Source organism: Coffea arabica, chromosome 3e (genome assembly GCF_036785885.1).
Source record: "Coffea arabica cultivar ET-39 chromosome 3e, Coffea Arabica ET-39 HiFi, whole genome shotgun sequence".
NCBI lineage: Eukaryota > Viridiplantae > Streptophyta > Magnoliopsida > Gentianales > Rubiaceae > Coffea > Coffea arabica.
Genome location: NC_092315.1, coordinates 6,447,381 through 6,464,219, shown reverse-complemented (window position 1 = coordinate 6,464,219; position 16,839 = coordinate 6,447,381). Strand labels below are relative to the sequence as shown.

The 16,839-nt window shown below is 36.5% G+C and overlaps 2 protein-coding genes across 2 annotated transcripts; one reads left to right on the top strand and one right to left on the bottom strand.

Annotated features, from left to right (window-relative positions):
- The first annotated feature begins 232 nt into the window (after positions 1 to 232).
- Positions 233 to 5,527, top strand: LOC113736272 (probable pectate lyase 8). Its single transcript, XM_027263165.2, has 7 exons — positions 233 to 568; positions 1,021 to 1,074; positions 2,025 to 2,099; positions 3,423 to 4,065; positions 4,166 to 4,269; positions 4,424 to 4,562; positions 4,669 to 5,527. The coding sequence occupies exons 1-7, from the start codon at positions 447 to 449 to the stop codon at positions 4,888 to 4,890; spliced, it is 1,359 nt and encodes a 452-aa protein (XP_027118966.1). The 5' UTR covers positions 233 to 446; the 3' UTR covers positions 4,891 to 5,527.
- Positions 5,528 to 8,639: 3,112 nt separating this feature from the next.
- LOC113736706 (inosine triphosphate pyrophosphatase) lies at positions 8,640 to 11,713 on the bottom strand. Its single transcript, XM_027263781.2, has 8 exons — positions 11,504 to 11,713; positions 11,337 to 11,401; positions 10,888 to 10,951; positions 10,772 to 10,781; positions 10,074 to 10,105; positions 9,848 to 9,960; positions 9,112 to 9,188; positions 8,640 to 9,026 (listed from the first exon to the last, which is right to left on the bottom strand). The coding sequence occupies exons 1-8, from the start codon at positions 11,640 to 11,642 to the stop codon at positions 8,900 to 8,902; spliced, it is 627 nt and encodes a 208-aa protein (XP_027119582.1). The 5' UTR covers positions 11,643 to 11,713; the 3' UTR covers positions 8,640 to 8,899.
- Between the last annotated feature and the right edge of the window lie 5,126 nt (positions 11,714 to 16,839).

Genomic DNA, 16,839 nt, shown 5'->3' with positions numbered 1-16,839 from the left:
AGAGTTTACATATTACCATATTAGGATATGTTTATTTATGTACTTAATTAATAAATAAATACATTAGTCTCAAGAATAGGTACAACTATTACTATTATCTAACTAGGTGAATCAAAACAGTAATGGATAAAACAAAAAATAAAAGTGCGGGGAATAATAAACGGCCGTGAAAAGGAGAACGTTAAGTCAGGAAGGGGGACAGTCTATAAAAAGCGGAGGCCGTTATGTTGGGGGTAGTGCTGAGTGCCCTTCTCACTCTTCTTCTTCTTCTCAGGCTCTCTTCTCTCTGTTCTTCTCTGCTCTCCCCTGCTTTTTCTCTTTTTGCCCTTTTCTTTGGTCAATTCTAGTGAGAGAGAGAGAGAGAGAGCTAAATTGTATAGCGAGAGAAAGCGAAGAAGAACTTTCGAGAGTTGGAGAGAGAAGGGTTTGGAGGTAGGAAGCAAACTATGGCTTCTTCTCCTTCTGCGAAGAAATGGGTGGTTTCTGTTTGCTCCATAATGCTGCTTGCGGTTGTTATCGTCGTTGGAGTTGTAGCTTCTGTTCGGAAATTTGAAGCTTCAAACCTGAGGTTTGAAGCTCTCTTTCTCTTTCTCTCTTCTCTCTCACACACACAGAGAAAACACGCACATTCACCTTCCAATTCGTGTTCTGTTTTCCGCCATTGGAGCGCCTTAGATACCACCGTATTTCCTCCAAAATTTGCACGTTTTTACTTAACTACAAATGTGTTTCCTTGAATTCTGGAGTAAAATTTCTGGTTTGCTCTGCAAAATTCATCAGCATTTTCTTATTTTTCGGAAGTAGGAGATTATTTTTCCTCTTTATTTTGTCTACATTTTCGCTACTTTTCTTCCAGAATTGGAGGTTTTATTTTTCTTTTAGTTTCTTCCTTTTCCTTTCCTCTTCATTTTTAGTCTGAAACAAAAGGAGTTGGAAATTTGTCAACTACGGCGTCGTTTTTTTTGACGTTCAGAAGCTCTAAAAAAGCCTTTACATTTTTGCCTTTTCTTGTATAAGCAGCGATGCTGAACTGGAGAAGCTGCAGAGCTTACACAACTCGACAATGGCGGCAAGGTCAGTTGTTCAGTCCAATTCAGTGATTTAACTCAGCTTTTTCCTTTCACTTTTCTCTGAAAATGACCGAGTCGACTCAGTATTTTTTTTTTTTTTTAATTTTACATTTCCGTCCAATCTTAACCGTCAACTTCTCCCTCCAAGATCAAACTCAACGACTCTCCACCGTAAGATTATCAATTCCACCTCGCCGTCTCAACCCGACCAGAGCAAATCTCAGCCGTTGAGATCCTTCGCTAAACCTTAAATCTCAACCGTTTATTCCGTTAACATTCCCTTCCCTTTGGATTCCTCTGTTCTTTTTCTGTGTCTGTCTATTTCACCAAATCCTCATTGGTTCATTCAAGGCTTCAACCGCTTCTTTCCTTTTTTTTTTTTCCTCCCACTTTCCACAACTACCCCGGTCAACAAACCTTTCATAATTATCAACGTCATGGGTATTATAGTCATTACATTCTATACTGCAGTTTTCAGTTACCACTATTGCTACTTTCTCTCTCTAGGCATAGGGCGGGCAGGGCAGCCTTTTTGACGGTTTTAACGGTCTGCGTGATGCCTCCACCTCCACCGCCCAACTGACATTAGGAAAAAAATGTACAGAAATTTGCACTTAAATTTTTACACACAGTGAAGGTGTAGTGTGTGTAGTGGGGCTGTTCCTTTTTCTTTGGCAGCAGTGTGCCACTCGCGGCCACTTTTTTTTTTTCTTTTTTAATGCGTGAATTGCTGCAGTAGATGTCGGTGATCTATTCCACATGAAATTACCAAATTGACCTCAATGCTGAAAAGGAGACATGAATTTCACAGATTAATCAATAAAACGAAAAGGGACTTTAAATTGGATTAATTTGGTTGATGTGTATGATGTCTGCAGTTGAAAATTAAATACTGGCCAAAAAAATGGTAGAGAATGTAATAATAATGGTAACGGGTATTTTGGGATGTTTCAGGTTGGAAGAGGTCGAGGCTGCTTTGGCTGAGCACGCAGTTGATGACCCTGAAGAGATTGCTTCAATGGTGGCAATGTAGGCTACTACCTTAACTGTTATTCTCTGTTTTGTCCCTGTCATTGTAATAAATGTTTTCACTTGCATTTACTCAACATGGTGTTTTGGATGTTACGGTTTGGTTTATCACGTGGTCCTACAATTGAAACTGCTCCTCTTTGGTATAGCATTGATACATAGCAGACCTACCCAACCCACATTTTAGTCCTCCTTATCTAGCAACAAATTTTCTCTAGCTAATGATTCAATTATTTTGCTGGTTTCTTGGTGAATGTAGCAACTACCTTTGAGTTCTAACACTTCTTGCTCTACACTATTGTTACTTGTATATTGCTGGTGATTATGTGCCATCGGAACTCACATTATGGAGATTGCTTGGATCCATAGAACCCATGTTCTTATCTGGACTTCAGTTTGTGCACATGGGACTCTAGTTAGATCCGTGTCTTACGCTATTTAATTCTCTGATCTTGTTCTGTTTTTTTTTTTTTTTTTTTTTTAATTCAGTTAGATTCAGATATGGACACGTATCTCAAATAGACAAGTGCCCGTACATGTCGATTATGGTGCATTATGGGAAACTGAATTGATTAATTCTGTTTCATTTCATTGGCTAATTTATGCTACCATATGAGATAATACTGCATTAAAAGCAGTGCCAAATTCAGCAGATTTCTTTATTATCTTGTTGATCTGTTTAGTTACGAACTGTAAAGTAATCATTTGACTGCTGTCTGCTGTCACATACATATGTATATTGAATTCCATGTGCATCAGTGCATGTGCATGCTGGAAAAGGTGCGCGAGACATATGACCAATCCACTGGTTGGTGCATGCCTGTAATGTAAGATAGATTAAGCCTGTTCAGATAAGGAATCCTCTTGTGTACGTAATCTTTCATGCCATTTTCTGTCCTATCTTTTTCACGTGCCTGTATCATCCATTTGTGGCACATGAACGGAAAAAAATTGTGGTAGATTTGATGCACAATTTAGACTTGAAGCGAAGGACCTAATGTCAAGTGATAGCCTGTCTTCACCTTTTTGTAGAACAAAACAAGCCCAAATGTGGCTGTTAAAGAAAGAGACGACTTCAAAAGGTCAATGAGCATAGTTACCTCCACCGACACATCATTTGGCAAAAAGTCCTACATTTTCTTGCATCCCTAGAATTACTGAGAATAGTAATAATTGGGACAAGAAAATATCAGACAGGGACATGTGACACCTTGGGTTGCTTGCTTTACCCATGGTTATTGTCTGATGAAATTAATTCTTACTCAACGATTACAATCTGGAGTCCTAAGCAATTTTGTTTTTTTTTTTCTTTGGGATTAACAGGAGCATCAAGAACAGCACTGAGAGGAGAAAACTTGGATTTTTCTCATGTGGAACTGGTAATCCTATTGATGACTGCTGGCGCTGTGATCCGAATTGGCAAAAGAACCGCAAGCGCCTTGCTGATTGCGGAATTGGTTTTGGACGCAATGCCATTGGCGGCCGTGACGGCCGGTATTATGTTGTGACTGACTCTAGTGATGATGACCCTGTTAACCCCCGGCCTGGTACCCTGCGCCATGCTGTTATCCAGGATCAGCCCCTTTGGATTGTGTTTAAGCGTGATATGGTCATCACACTGAAGCAGGAATTAATCATGAACAGCTTTAAAACAATTGATGCCCGTGGAGTGAATGTCCACATTGCTAATCGTGCGTGCATCACAATCCAATTTGTTACCAATATCATAATTCATGGACTGCACATCCATGATTGTAAACCCACTGGGAATGCCATGGTTAGAAGCTCTCCATCACATTATGGCTGGAGGACAATGGCTGATGGTGATGCCATCTCCATCTTCGGTTCGAGCCATATCTGGGTAGATCACAATTCCCTCTCTAACTGTGCTGATGGCCTTGTTGATGCTGTCATGGGCTCGACTGCTATTACCATTTCCAACAACTATTTTACCCACCACAATGAGGTCTGGAATTTGAAATCCCTATTTCCAAACTTGCTCCAACTTAAGCCTCTGTTTTTATGGTGTATAATAAATTAATCAAGTCTCATGTTTTTGGAAACAGGTAATGCTCTTGGGTCACAGCGATTCCTACGTGAGAGACAAGCAAATGCAAGTGACAATTGCCTACAACCACTTTGGAGAGGGTCTCATTCAGAGAATGCCAAGGTAATTTTATTGCTAATTGTATCTAACATGAAAATCCAGTAACACAAAACACTCAATAGCTGAATTATCTTTTAAACATTCTTCCACTCGACGCCTTCGGGTTCAAGCATTCTGTATAGGAAACCTAAAACAGAGACAATTTGCAAAATTGCAGGTGCAGACACGGGTACTTCCATGTGGTTAACAATGACTACACTCATTGGGAGATGTATGCCATAGGTGGAAGTGCTAGTCCCACAATTAATAGCCAGGGAAATCGTTACCTCGCCCCGCTCAATCCTTTTGCAAAGGAGGTAATATACAGTTACCAGCATTCAACATCTACCTGGTGATGACTTTTTATTAACCATGACCTCATTGAACTGATCCCCTTTTATGTAAATGGACTGGTTTTGACAGGTAACAAAGAGGGTCGAAACTGCTGAATACCAGTGGAAGGGTTGGAACTGGAGATCAGAGGGCGACCTGATGCTTAATGGTGCCTATTTCACTCCATCTGGAGCAGGGGCCTCGGCCAGCTATGCCAGAGCTTCAAGTTTAGGTGCCAAGTCGTCTTCCATGGTCGCAACAATGACTTCTGGTGCTGGTGTCCTTGATTGCCGCAGGGGCCGCACTTGTTAGCAGCTGGTGCCAATTGCACAAATATGAAAGAGAGTCTTTTTCTGTTTTTTTTTCTTTTTTTTTTTTTACTTTTTTCCCCCTCTATACTAGTAGTATCCCCATCTCCATGATATTACTGCCATTGTTTGTGAGTCATCCATCCATCCATTTACTTCAATTGGCAAGTGTACATTTTTTGCACATGTCAATCATTCATCCTCATCCATATTCTCGTATGCCTTTGTCTCCCATTGTTATTGGCAACCTCGGCCTGCTTCAATTGAAAGAAACCACCGCCCATTCCAGAAGCAGGCGCAGAAGCGTTGTTCATATTCTTAAATCTTCTTTTTCCTCCTCAGTCTTCTGTCCATTGTTCTAACCATCATTTTATCCATCTGCTAAGTGTCCGGTTTATAGGAACTAAATGATTTTGTAATTTCTTTTTTCTTGCCTTTTCTTTTTAGCCTTTTGGAGTCGTATACCACAGTGTGAATGTCAATCCCCTGAGTGATGGAAAAGGGAAAGAAAAAAAAAAAAACAAAAAAGCGAAGCTTTTGTAATGGACGATTGCATAGCAACAAGGTTCTTTACCTTTATTCCTTTTTTTTCTTGCTTTGTCTTGTCAATGGAAGCAGAGTCTTGGTCTCTTGATTGTTCATTATTATCACTACCGCTTTATGCTATCAATCATATTAATCCACCGTTTGCTTACTTTTACTTGCCCGTGGTTGCAATGATTATTCCATGTGCACATGGTGAAGATTGCCGTGTTTACACTAATGATCAATGATTATTCATTCCCCATCATCTAACAGATTAGTTACATTACTATCGACTTTTATTGTTGTGATTATGATCTTGACGGGATTTATTTCTTGCACCAACTTTACTGGATGATGATGTTTGTATACACAAAAGAAACCAAGTGGTCTCAACTTTGAGAGGAATCTTGTTTCACCACTGTGCAAAGAGATCCTTGTAAATTCTCCAAATCCATATGATTTCCAATTGGCAGGATGGATGGGCATCGAGCGCCCTTTTACTTTCACTTTCAGTAGTACTTTCACCATTCTTGGTGTTGAAAATTAAATGATGCGTTGCAATTGTAGAAAGTCATGGAATGCAACAGAAGACCTAAACAATTAGTAGTCTATATATGACTGACTGCATGAGAATGGGAATTCGTCCATACCAATATGAAGTGGAAAGAAAACCTCTTATCGAAATTTTACCTCATTTTCTTCTGCTATTGACTTTGCATTCCCCTCCCTCCCCACCTTCTAAATACATTGATCTTAAAATCAAAAGAACCATATAAGAAAAGTGCACATGTGCTTTGATGAGAAGGTAGCCTCCTTTTCTTTGTGGAGGGAAGTTTTATTCCAACGATTCACATGTAAGCATCTGAGGTCCATGCTAATAAATACTACTTTGTTCTGAAGTACTTTGTTTCACATCTAAGGTTTGTTTCAACGTTGGGTGCTGCTGTTGTCTAAAGTACCTTGTTCTCACTTTCATGAGTTTCGTCCTATGGTTTACAGTACACCTTCCATACCACAACAACATTCACTTAGGTCCTTCCCCTCTTTGCTTTCAATTAATGCAACTTTTCTTTTAAATTAAACAAATTCATTCGCGATTAACATAAGCAAATGAAATTAAAATCAAATTACTAGAATGGGTTATCTCCATTCCACCAAATTCTCATCATCAATAGAATCTCTAACTTGAAGTAAAGCTAAATTCCAATTTAGTTACTTCTTATCCGATCAATTTTAGAAAATGTAGGTAGCTTTAGGTGTATATGAACCCCTAAGCAATGGACTACTAATGCTAAAAATTGCAACGAATCTTTTGTTCCACTCACTTACCATTCTCGTCCCACTTTTTATTATATTGATATTTCTCCTTCATAGATATCGTATTTTAATTCTTTTTTATTTTCTCCAAATCCAATAACTATTAATTGAGTAAAAAAATAAATATAACAGTCTCAAAAAAGCGATATACGATAGAAAATTAAAAATATAGCATAAAATCTCATCTTTTGTGTATTTTAATTTTTTGAATTTGTTAAATTTTGTATATTACTCAGTTAATAACTGTTACATTTAAAAAAAATTAAAATATGATATTTATGAAAAAAAAATATCAATATAATAAAAAAGTAGGACAGAAGATCGGTCGCGACTCAAAATCGGAAAATGAATCCCGTGCTCTATCTAAGCCACGTGCAAGAAGCCTAAAGCCACAGAGCTCTGCATGTGAGGTTGGGTCCATCGTCCATGGGGGCATGTGAAGCCATCCTTTTGCCCAAATGGACACTTGGGGTTGGGGCCTTGTTCGCTGATGCTGATGCATTCGCCCAACAGCCAACGGCACATGTATTAATTAGCATGTTGCATATAGTAACTTTCCAAACCAAACAGGCCTAATTTGCAACAAATTCATATTCGCTATCATTCACTTTCCCTTTGATTGTTGCTACATCCCTCCCTCTCACCAATATCCAGAGGCGCAGCAGAGTAAATGGGGTCTTTACTCGTTAGGGTCTCTTCTCGTCTTATTGTTTCAGTTGTCTTTCTTGTTTTTCATCACTTTTACACTTGAATTAATGGGAATAGGAGGCTGCTCTCGTGATTCAATGATTCCGAATCCAAATTTCACACAGAGCAGATTCTACTACTCTTACTGACATGGCTGGTGGATCTCAGACATGATTTACTGATTGGTTAATCTAATAATTGTGCTTCTTGGAGTTAATTATAACTAGATAATGATGATAATATACGACAGCTGGGCAGAAATAGTCATGGCTTTGGATCTAGCTTCTTTTACTAGTTATGTAATTATGTGTGTATCAGCAATAATCCAAAGAGAAATCAATTTTCATTTCGTGTAGTAGTTTGCAGCAAATTGTGACCCTACCTACAGCAGTTAAAGATTCATTTCTTGGTTTGACAATGGATGTGCATAATTTCTTGAGAAAGAATTCGAACAAGCAATGATCATATGCCCAGAAATGAAACTTTTAGGCCACAAACGTAATAATAGTCGTAATTTAAGACAAGACAAAAAATTTGCAGATTCAAAGTGGATAAGAAACAAAAGTATTTGGTTGAAAGAAAAATGAATCACAAGAAGTGAAAGTTTACGTTCTTTGTAAAGGATTAGATTCTTTTTTATATATATATATATATAACTTCAGCGTAAGAAGAAAGCAAAATATGGTTCTTTAAAAGATCCAGTTGCTCTTTAATATTGGAAGAATAACTTGAAAAATGACAGGTAAACTTTGCTAATCCTCTATTATTGTTGGCAATTTTTGAGTGTTAAGACGATTGGCAGAATGACTATTCATGGACTGGATTGCGGAAAAGACATCTATATCTTCCTTAATAGAACAAGCACAATAAATTGCTTTTGATGCATGTAAGCCTCCACCTGGATTTGGGTTTAATCTTTTCAAGATCCGCTAATGATGAGAGATAATTGCCTAGCTTAGAGTAATCGAATTGCTTTTTGTTTCGTTAAGCAAATAATTTCTTGCATAATTACTCTTCATTAGTATACATCAAGGTCTGACCAAAAAAAAAAAAAATCCGTCAAGAAACTAACATTAACACCACATGAACAGCCATTCTCAAGTTAAACAGTACATTTGTATTTCACCTACAAAAGTTAATGAGAGCACAAATTCTAACCAAACCGGATAATGCAGTTTGTCCGTCCTGTGAACTATCAGCTAGATGGAACAACCAAAAGCAGTGTATCTAGCAAAGTTTTGGTTAGTTTACGTTGTTTTTTTTTTGAAACTTTAGTCGTATAATCTCCTTTTACAAGTCAACTCCAGTGTGCAGTATGATGAGTGAAAGATACAGATTTAGCTGACAGCACTAAATCAGATTTCCGTGATCCTATCTGTGATCATAAACAGAATAATAATCGTTTCTTTGCAGTCCTATTCATGTCTTCAAGAGCTTGTGATTTGCAATTGCCTAAAACTTTTGGTTCGATAAGACCTCATAGCTTACTCTGCCATTGTCATGTCAGTTTGAAATGTATATCCAGCCTCAGCAAAATGGGATTTCACCAGGGAAAGAGCTTTGGAGCGGTGGGAGATCTTGTTCTTTTCTTCCTTCGGCATCTCAGCATACCTGCAGCAAGAACATGTCAATTATCTGGAAGGGTTTCGTGCAAAAGAAAAAAAAGGAGCTGCTCAAGATAGAGAATGGGTATTACGTTTCATTATATCCATCAGGTTGAAAGACGGGATCCCATCCAAAGTCATTGGGTCCTTTGGCAGGAACAATTTTGCCCTGAAATGTCAAAAAATTCGAGAGTCAATTGGTTACTCCTTCCTCCTCCCTCATAGATGACCGGGTGCGGGAGATTACCATTAAGATAAAACAAAAATAGTGCAAAAAGATGAAGTGAAACATTTACTCCAAAAAATCCTACTACTTTCTTGGAGAGAAGGAAATGAGGACGCACAAAATTAGCTTTGGAGAAACTACAACTTTCAGATGTATGCAAGTAGTTAAATAATTTTTTCCTTCCGAAAAGAATTTTCTTGAGAGATATTGCTAACGCAAATCCATTAAGGAATCTGTTAATATTTGTTTAGAAGAGGGGCCATCCAATGCACCAATCAGATAACGGTATTTATCAATCCATTATTGCCTCTCCAACTTCATTCAAACTCCTTTCATGTTTTTAAAATGGAAAAAAACCACAAATAAGTAAACCAAAAGAGAAGTAATGTATCTCAGAAACAAAAGGATGGCCAGCATTCTCTAGCCAGTTTTCTAACTCAGCACAACTTGAAAATCAAAAGATTAATGTATGTAGGAAAGCTTGAAGACTTCTATCCAATAGCAAAACCTTTATACATGCTTGCAAAAATGAATGCTACAAACTATGAAACTGACAAGCAAAAACACATAATACTTGATTTGATTCAGTTAATAAGACATACCGCAGTTTTTCCTAGAAAAGTTATTGGCTCCATATTTGGCCCAAGAGCAAGAGAAAATATACAAAGAGCATAGGCTGATTTATCTTCATATGCCATCAGTAAGTTGTTCAGACCTACAATAGCAGAACAAGCTTAACAAACAAGAAAATGACTGGAAGGACCAAAAGAAGTTCTTATAATTGCATATCAAAGAATCAAAAGAAACATAACAACAGAGAAAATATACCTTCATGTCCAATCTTCTGCAAAAACCACTTGCTAGAGATTTAGTTTGTGATTGCCATAAAAAAGCAAAAGAAAATCAGGAACACATAATTGAAATGAATCCAAAATGACATTTCAAGAGCTATAATAAATCAATTTACCAAAGAAGCACATAATGTGCTTGTAAAAAGAGAGAACTTTATGGTGTGGTAAAATGCATTATAGCAGTTACATGATAAAACCTCTCGTGAAGTTCAAAGAGTCCAGCCATAGTTTCTTTTTCTGTAACCAGAGCTTATGCAAGATGTTTTTCAGCTTTATCTTTCTTTACACATTCTTTCCAAAATCACAAGACAGTAAATCTTATTATTATATGAAACTCAAGTAGTAGTACTAAACACCAACCCTTATGTACAAGAAAAAGCCCTTAATATATTGCATTAAGCAATTCGGAGAGGAATCATTCTTCACATTAGAAACTAGACTGGACTATTTGTTTTTCAACCTTATTAAGTGTTAATTTTGATCTATGGCCTAACAACATGCTTCAGGTTCGTTCACTTCCGACTGCAATTTCTTCACCAGAGATAACAAAGAAGAACCCTGATTTTTTGTGCCATTAACAAGTCAGCTTAAGAACGTAATGGTAAGTCTAAGAAAATTCTAGTAAAGTAGAAAAATAAACTTAACCTCACGGAAGCTTGAAGTAGAAAAACTTACACATAAGGCCCTGCAAAATCATTTTAAAAAAAAATCATAAAATTGCCAAACATTGCTCACAACATGTTGATAAATTAAAAAAGAAGACCTAAAATTCCATCTTTTAAGGGAATTACCTGGAAGACCCTCAAGGGCATTGAAACAGAGGCAAGTATCTTCCACCAGCACCGGTCCATTCACCTTCCAATTCCATTTAAGAACAATGAAACTCAACACCAAGCATAAAAACAACGCACAAACAAAGACGCATCCACTAGACAGATAGTGTTATGAGACAGAGCATCAATGGCAGAGCATATTCTTTTCAACACAATAACTTAAGCGCAACAATTACCGATGGACTAAAACCTGTACTCCGTGCAGAAATACTTGTGCCCCATGCTTCGAAGTTTGCACTCAAGGGTTTCCATTTGATTCAACAACAAAAAATTCAAATAAAGCACACAAAACAGTAACACAGGCTAATATATAGGAACAAACCAGTGACAGAGCAACAATGCAAAAAAGTGTTGTACGGCATGGAGCAAGAGTAGTACTTTATGCATCGACAGTTGTACGCACATACCTCTTTGGCAGCAATTTTAGCCTTTTCCTTGGAGATATCCTCAGGCTCACCTTGTCGCTCCGGCACTGCGCAGCCACCATAAACCAAAAAACCGAGGGAAAAAAAGATCAAATATGGAAATAAAGAATTAAGTGCCAATATATATATGCTGCAAAACAATTACATACAGTCAAGTTTGAGCGATTGAAAGGGAATCGAGTTGCCGAGAATAGTACGAACTTCCTCGAGCTTCTTGGCGTTGCCGGTTACAAAAGTCACCGGCCGGGACAGCACCAATCCCTTCACCACAGCCGTCGCCGCAGACATTTTCCCGCGGTTCTCTCTCTCCTTTTTTTTTTTTTTGGGTGGGTTTTTGTTGTGATGGACCGATGGTCATGGGTTTGGTAATCTAAATCAACGCTGTAAGAATGCCTTTCTAACAGAAGGCCGTACCACGGAGCCCAGAATCAATCAAAGCTTACTTATAAGGTCTCAAAAGCAGACAATCTTGAAGTGAACCAGCCCAAACTTCCCTTGGGCTAAGCTTGGGTCATTCTACTAATGCTGGGGTTATCATTCATTCATTTAAGCCTAGTTTGCGTTTGGGGAAATGGAAGGGAATGATAAAGAAAAATGGAGGGACAAGATTCTTAATGTTCGGAGGTTTCTAAGGAGGGAAGGAAAGGATAAAGAGTAGGGTGTAATCGAATCGAGTTAAACTCGAGTAACGCATTACTCGTTACTTGAGTTCAATTTGAGTTAAAACTCGAGCTCTTGAAAGTCAGAGTTCAAGTTTGAACTCGATTTTATTTTGCCTTATTTGAACTTGAGTTTGAACTTGTGTAAATCAAGTTCAATCAAACTTAATTCGAACTCAATCGAGCCTAATTGAGTTTAAGAAATACAAATTTATACTTTATATAACTTTAAACAAGGAAGAAATAGGTATTTCATACTAATAAATAAAAAATTAATAAGGTTTCATTTATTTTCCTTTTATATTTAATACAAACAAGATCAATGGATTTCATTTTCCTCTACTTTCTTTTCCTTTTCTTTTCACCGGAATCCTCTCCTTTCTTTCTCGTCCCTTTCCTTCAATCCAAACGATGTGCGTGGCAGGTAATACCAATTTGTCCACAATTTCATTTCCGAGGCTCGATTCATAAATAAAACCATTTGAAGGAAAAAGGTGAAAAACTAAACACACCTAGACAAGACAGTCAATATTTTACTCCAAAGAATTTTTGTAAAGCACGTAATTATTGGCTTCACACATGATTGCCCAAATTGCTTTGACATGGTAAATTATCTTCTTCTTTTTTTTTTTTTTTTTTTGGTTTTTAGGTTTTTTTGTTTTTGACTATTCCAACACTAGCGGACTCCCAAGTGGACATCATGCAAAAAAGACAAGGTTCGATCTTGCTAACTTCAACAATGAAGTTATTGTTGACTGAAATTTATTTGCTTCGCTAACTTCTGAAGATGCTACCAGTTTAGGTACGAGAATTTCATAATTATTCTACCATGTTTGTTAGCAGCTTCTCTTCATTACGCCCCTTCTTGCCTCCCTCTCAGTTACAACAAACTCTCATATTCAAGTTCCTATAAAGTCAGCTAATAATCACATGGAATCATCAAAATGCATGGCAAGTTCACTATAATACGACAGAGTTCCATTTTCTTTCATTTTTTCCTGTTTGGATGTGATCATATTTGGGAGTTGAGCTAGTCCTGTTTGGTCCTTTATGAGTTGTCACACATTTTCCTCCAAGCATTTTCCACAGCTAGGGTGTCCTATGAGCCATGTTAGGTTGTTTCTTTTTGACTAGGAAATCATTACAAAGTAGTGTATGGAGATGCCTGTTTGGCAAGTGAGTTTTTTAGGTATTTTTCTAAAATTTTACTGTGATTTACTGTAAAAGTTTTTTAAAAAATTTTTGAAATGTGTGTTTTTTTAATATTTTGATGTGTATAGTTTAAAAATTTTGAAAATTTTTTTGAAATTACTGTAGTTAAAGTTTTAAAAAATTGTAACAGATAAATTTGACAAAAAATTTGTCTGCCAAGCAAGGCCATATAGAACGCAAAATGTAACTCAATCAACTTAAACAATAATTTGCGAGCTAAGGATATTTCGGATTAGTATTAACCCTTTTTCATTATCTTGTACCTGGTTCTTTTTTCTTTTTCTGAGTTGGGAAGAATCAATGATAGTTTTGACCGAACTATTTATGGGCTCAATGTAATCTTAGAGCTGTTTCAGAAAATTTAGTGCAGTTTCTTTACACGACACGATAAAACTTTTCAACTTTTTGAAAAATCTGCAGATTCTTCTGTAATACTTGTAGAATTGAGAAAGGACCTAATACAAAGAGAAGTAACTATATAGGCAATAGAAGCTTATTGCAAAACTTGTCGGTCCAATAATCAGGCAAGAGAAGAGCTCCTAAAGTCAATTTAATGATTACGAGAAGATTTGTGTGAAGATGCTAAGAAAAAATAGTCTTGAGTTTAATTTTCAAGAAATGGACTATGATGCATCAAACTTCAAGCAATGCTTGCACCATCTTTTTGGATAATTCTCACGTACTTAGTTTAGGTTTAGTCAGGATTTAGATATCTTTCTTATATTTTCTTACCCTACATTTTTTGCCTCCAAATCAACAATGAACAATGATTACTAACCTTCTTACGCGAAATCATACCTGTTTTCTTATATGAGCATTTCATGGTTATTATAACTAAGAAGAAATTTCAGGGTATTTTCTAAGTCCTGTCAAAAATGGAAAAAATAAAATCAGGGTTTTAGTTGGGCAAGTGAGGGTGGTGACAGAAGAAAAAGGTCGCTAGATCCACTGGGGAGGTTCCCAAGGTCACAACCCTAAATATAGGGGCTGCGAGCTGCGCCGTTTAGCTTTATATTTTTGGACCATAGTATCATCCATAGACCATAGTCCCACATTTTTTAGGGGAACTTTACGATCTACATTTTTACTCCCACAATTATAAGAATATTTTTGTTCTCTACCACACAAATAATGCACTATATACATACATACATTATACATAAATATACATATATTATTTATGTATATTGTAACGATTGAAACTCTCACCATATAGACTTAAAGGGAGAATTGGAAGAAAGGAAAGGTTAAATTTATGTGGTTTTATGTTATTTTGTATTGTACAATTCATTTCTTTAATAGGATCATTTTCTCGCGAGAGGTAATGAGAAGAATTATGGAATGGGTTGCTACCTATGTCTAGATCATGAATAAAAGGAAAATTTTCACATAAAACCCACAAGTGCCTATATTTTTTTAGTTATATCAAGATTATTAGGACTTTCTCTTTTCAAACACGGCACAAATACTTTTATGCAATATCCCTTCCATTGATAAAATTTTAAAAATTTATCTAGAAATTGGGTTTGATTAACAAGTGCCCTCAGATAGTTTCAAATGTAAATTATTTGATAAGAGCAAGACCAACTTATGAAAATAAAAGGCACTAATAAATATAATCGTGTAACATTCACAAGTACAATTTAAGAATTTTAATGAAGGGTATGTCTAACGAATGTTCATTGGGCACTCGTTATAATATAATTCAGGTGTCATATTTTTGAAAATATAAAATTAATTAGAAAAAATAAGTAAATACAAAAGAGAGTAGGTAAAATTAAATGGGAAAGTCACGTAAATGTAAGGACGGGTAATAATTAGTATATGTACATATACGTAGATTAGGTAAATTTTAGGTATATTAATGATTGACACCAATTAGAAAAGCCCTTTAACGAATACTTCAAAACACTGATTATAAAAATCCATAAAATTTAACACTTGTAATCTCATTTAACTGATTCCCTTAAAGGTACTCGTTATGTAAATGTTGTCAATAAAAGGTGCCGAACCTGTACAATAATAAAAACCTACTCGAGAAAAATACAGATTTTGTATATAGTAGTGAGTAGGGTCGAATCCACAGGGACTGGGGATAATTTGTTTCTTCTAGAGTCCAAAGTATGGGGGGTTTTGGATTAAATGCTTAACTAAATAAATTAACTGCAGAAAATAATTAATTAAAAGAAATGATTAGGTAAACTCTAGCCAAGGGTACACATCAGAAATGGTTCATGCACTGATCATTGATGCAGAAATAATTCCAACATTTAGCAATAGATTAGTTATAGTTGTCATGCACGCGATAAACAACCAACCCTTCCTTAATTTCTTGATAGCTAAGGTACGACCGTTAGCTATTTCTCTAACCCAAAAATAACCCTAGGTACGACCGTAGGATTTAATTTCTAGATTGCATTAATAATTAGAAAGGCCCAATCCTAACCAACAAACACGCTACGAGGGTTTGTTTAAATTAGATCATATGCTCCCCTGACATAAACCCAATTACGCCAGTTGCTACTGAGGTAGAGATAACGAACAATTACGGATTCAATTACCCCTATTTAGCAAAAATAGCCTATATGAATAATTAATTATTGCGCACTAATCAATCATACACTAGGCCATAGCAATTAAAATCAAGGAACATATAAATACCAATAAATGAAGAAAATAATTAAAACAGATTCGATCTCACAGTAATTGTCGAACCAAATCGTCAGTTGTCCCCTTGACTAGAAAAGCTTAACCACGCCTCATGAGAAACTCTCCCCGTTGGGGAATATTGTCGAATACCTGGCGTGTGTCAGAGGCCAGTCCAAAGAAAGAAAACTAGAACTAAACTAAAAAACTAAAACTAAAGCCCTAGATATCTCTTGCTTCTGTACGTTGTCCCCCTTTTAAAGCAACAAAAGAAAGATGACTAAAAGCTATCTAGGTGGTCCCCACACATGTGGACAAAACCTCCCAAGTACTTCTTGTTCCAAGTCTCTCTACGTTGCTTTCTTTGAATCCCAAATGACCAAATGCCTTTCACTATCTTGTGGTCCCCCACCAATTCAAGGGCCCAAGGATTGAAGCCCTTAGAAATCTGCATTTTTCCATACAAGTCCCTCCTTTTTGGTAATTTTCTGCTTCACTCCTGAAATTGGGTCCAATACCAAATATAAGTAAATATTAATAATTAAAACAATATTTGGCAAGGATAACAGGGGAAATTAACAATAAAATTGCTAACAATTAACACCCTATCAATTCCCCCCACACCTAAATCATGCTTGCCCTCAAGCATGGGAACAACAATTGAACACCCAAATTTGACCATGGCGGTTACTCCAACTACCGTATTGCCAAGACACCAAGAAAATCATATATCAAGCGACACAGGTCAAGATCCAAGAAAAATAACCCCGGTTAGCATCTAAACTACCAACTCCTCCAATTTTAAAGCAAACTAATCTAAGAAAAAGGAATGGTTGCTCATATTTATCAGTAAATGGTCCATCTATTAACCAAAATCTCGACATTAAGATCACAAATAGGCAAGCTGACTTATACACATACTAACACAATCTTTATTTTATTTTTTTCTTTTTGTTTTGTTTTTGTTT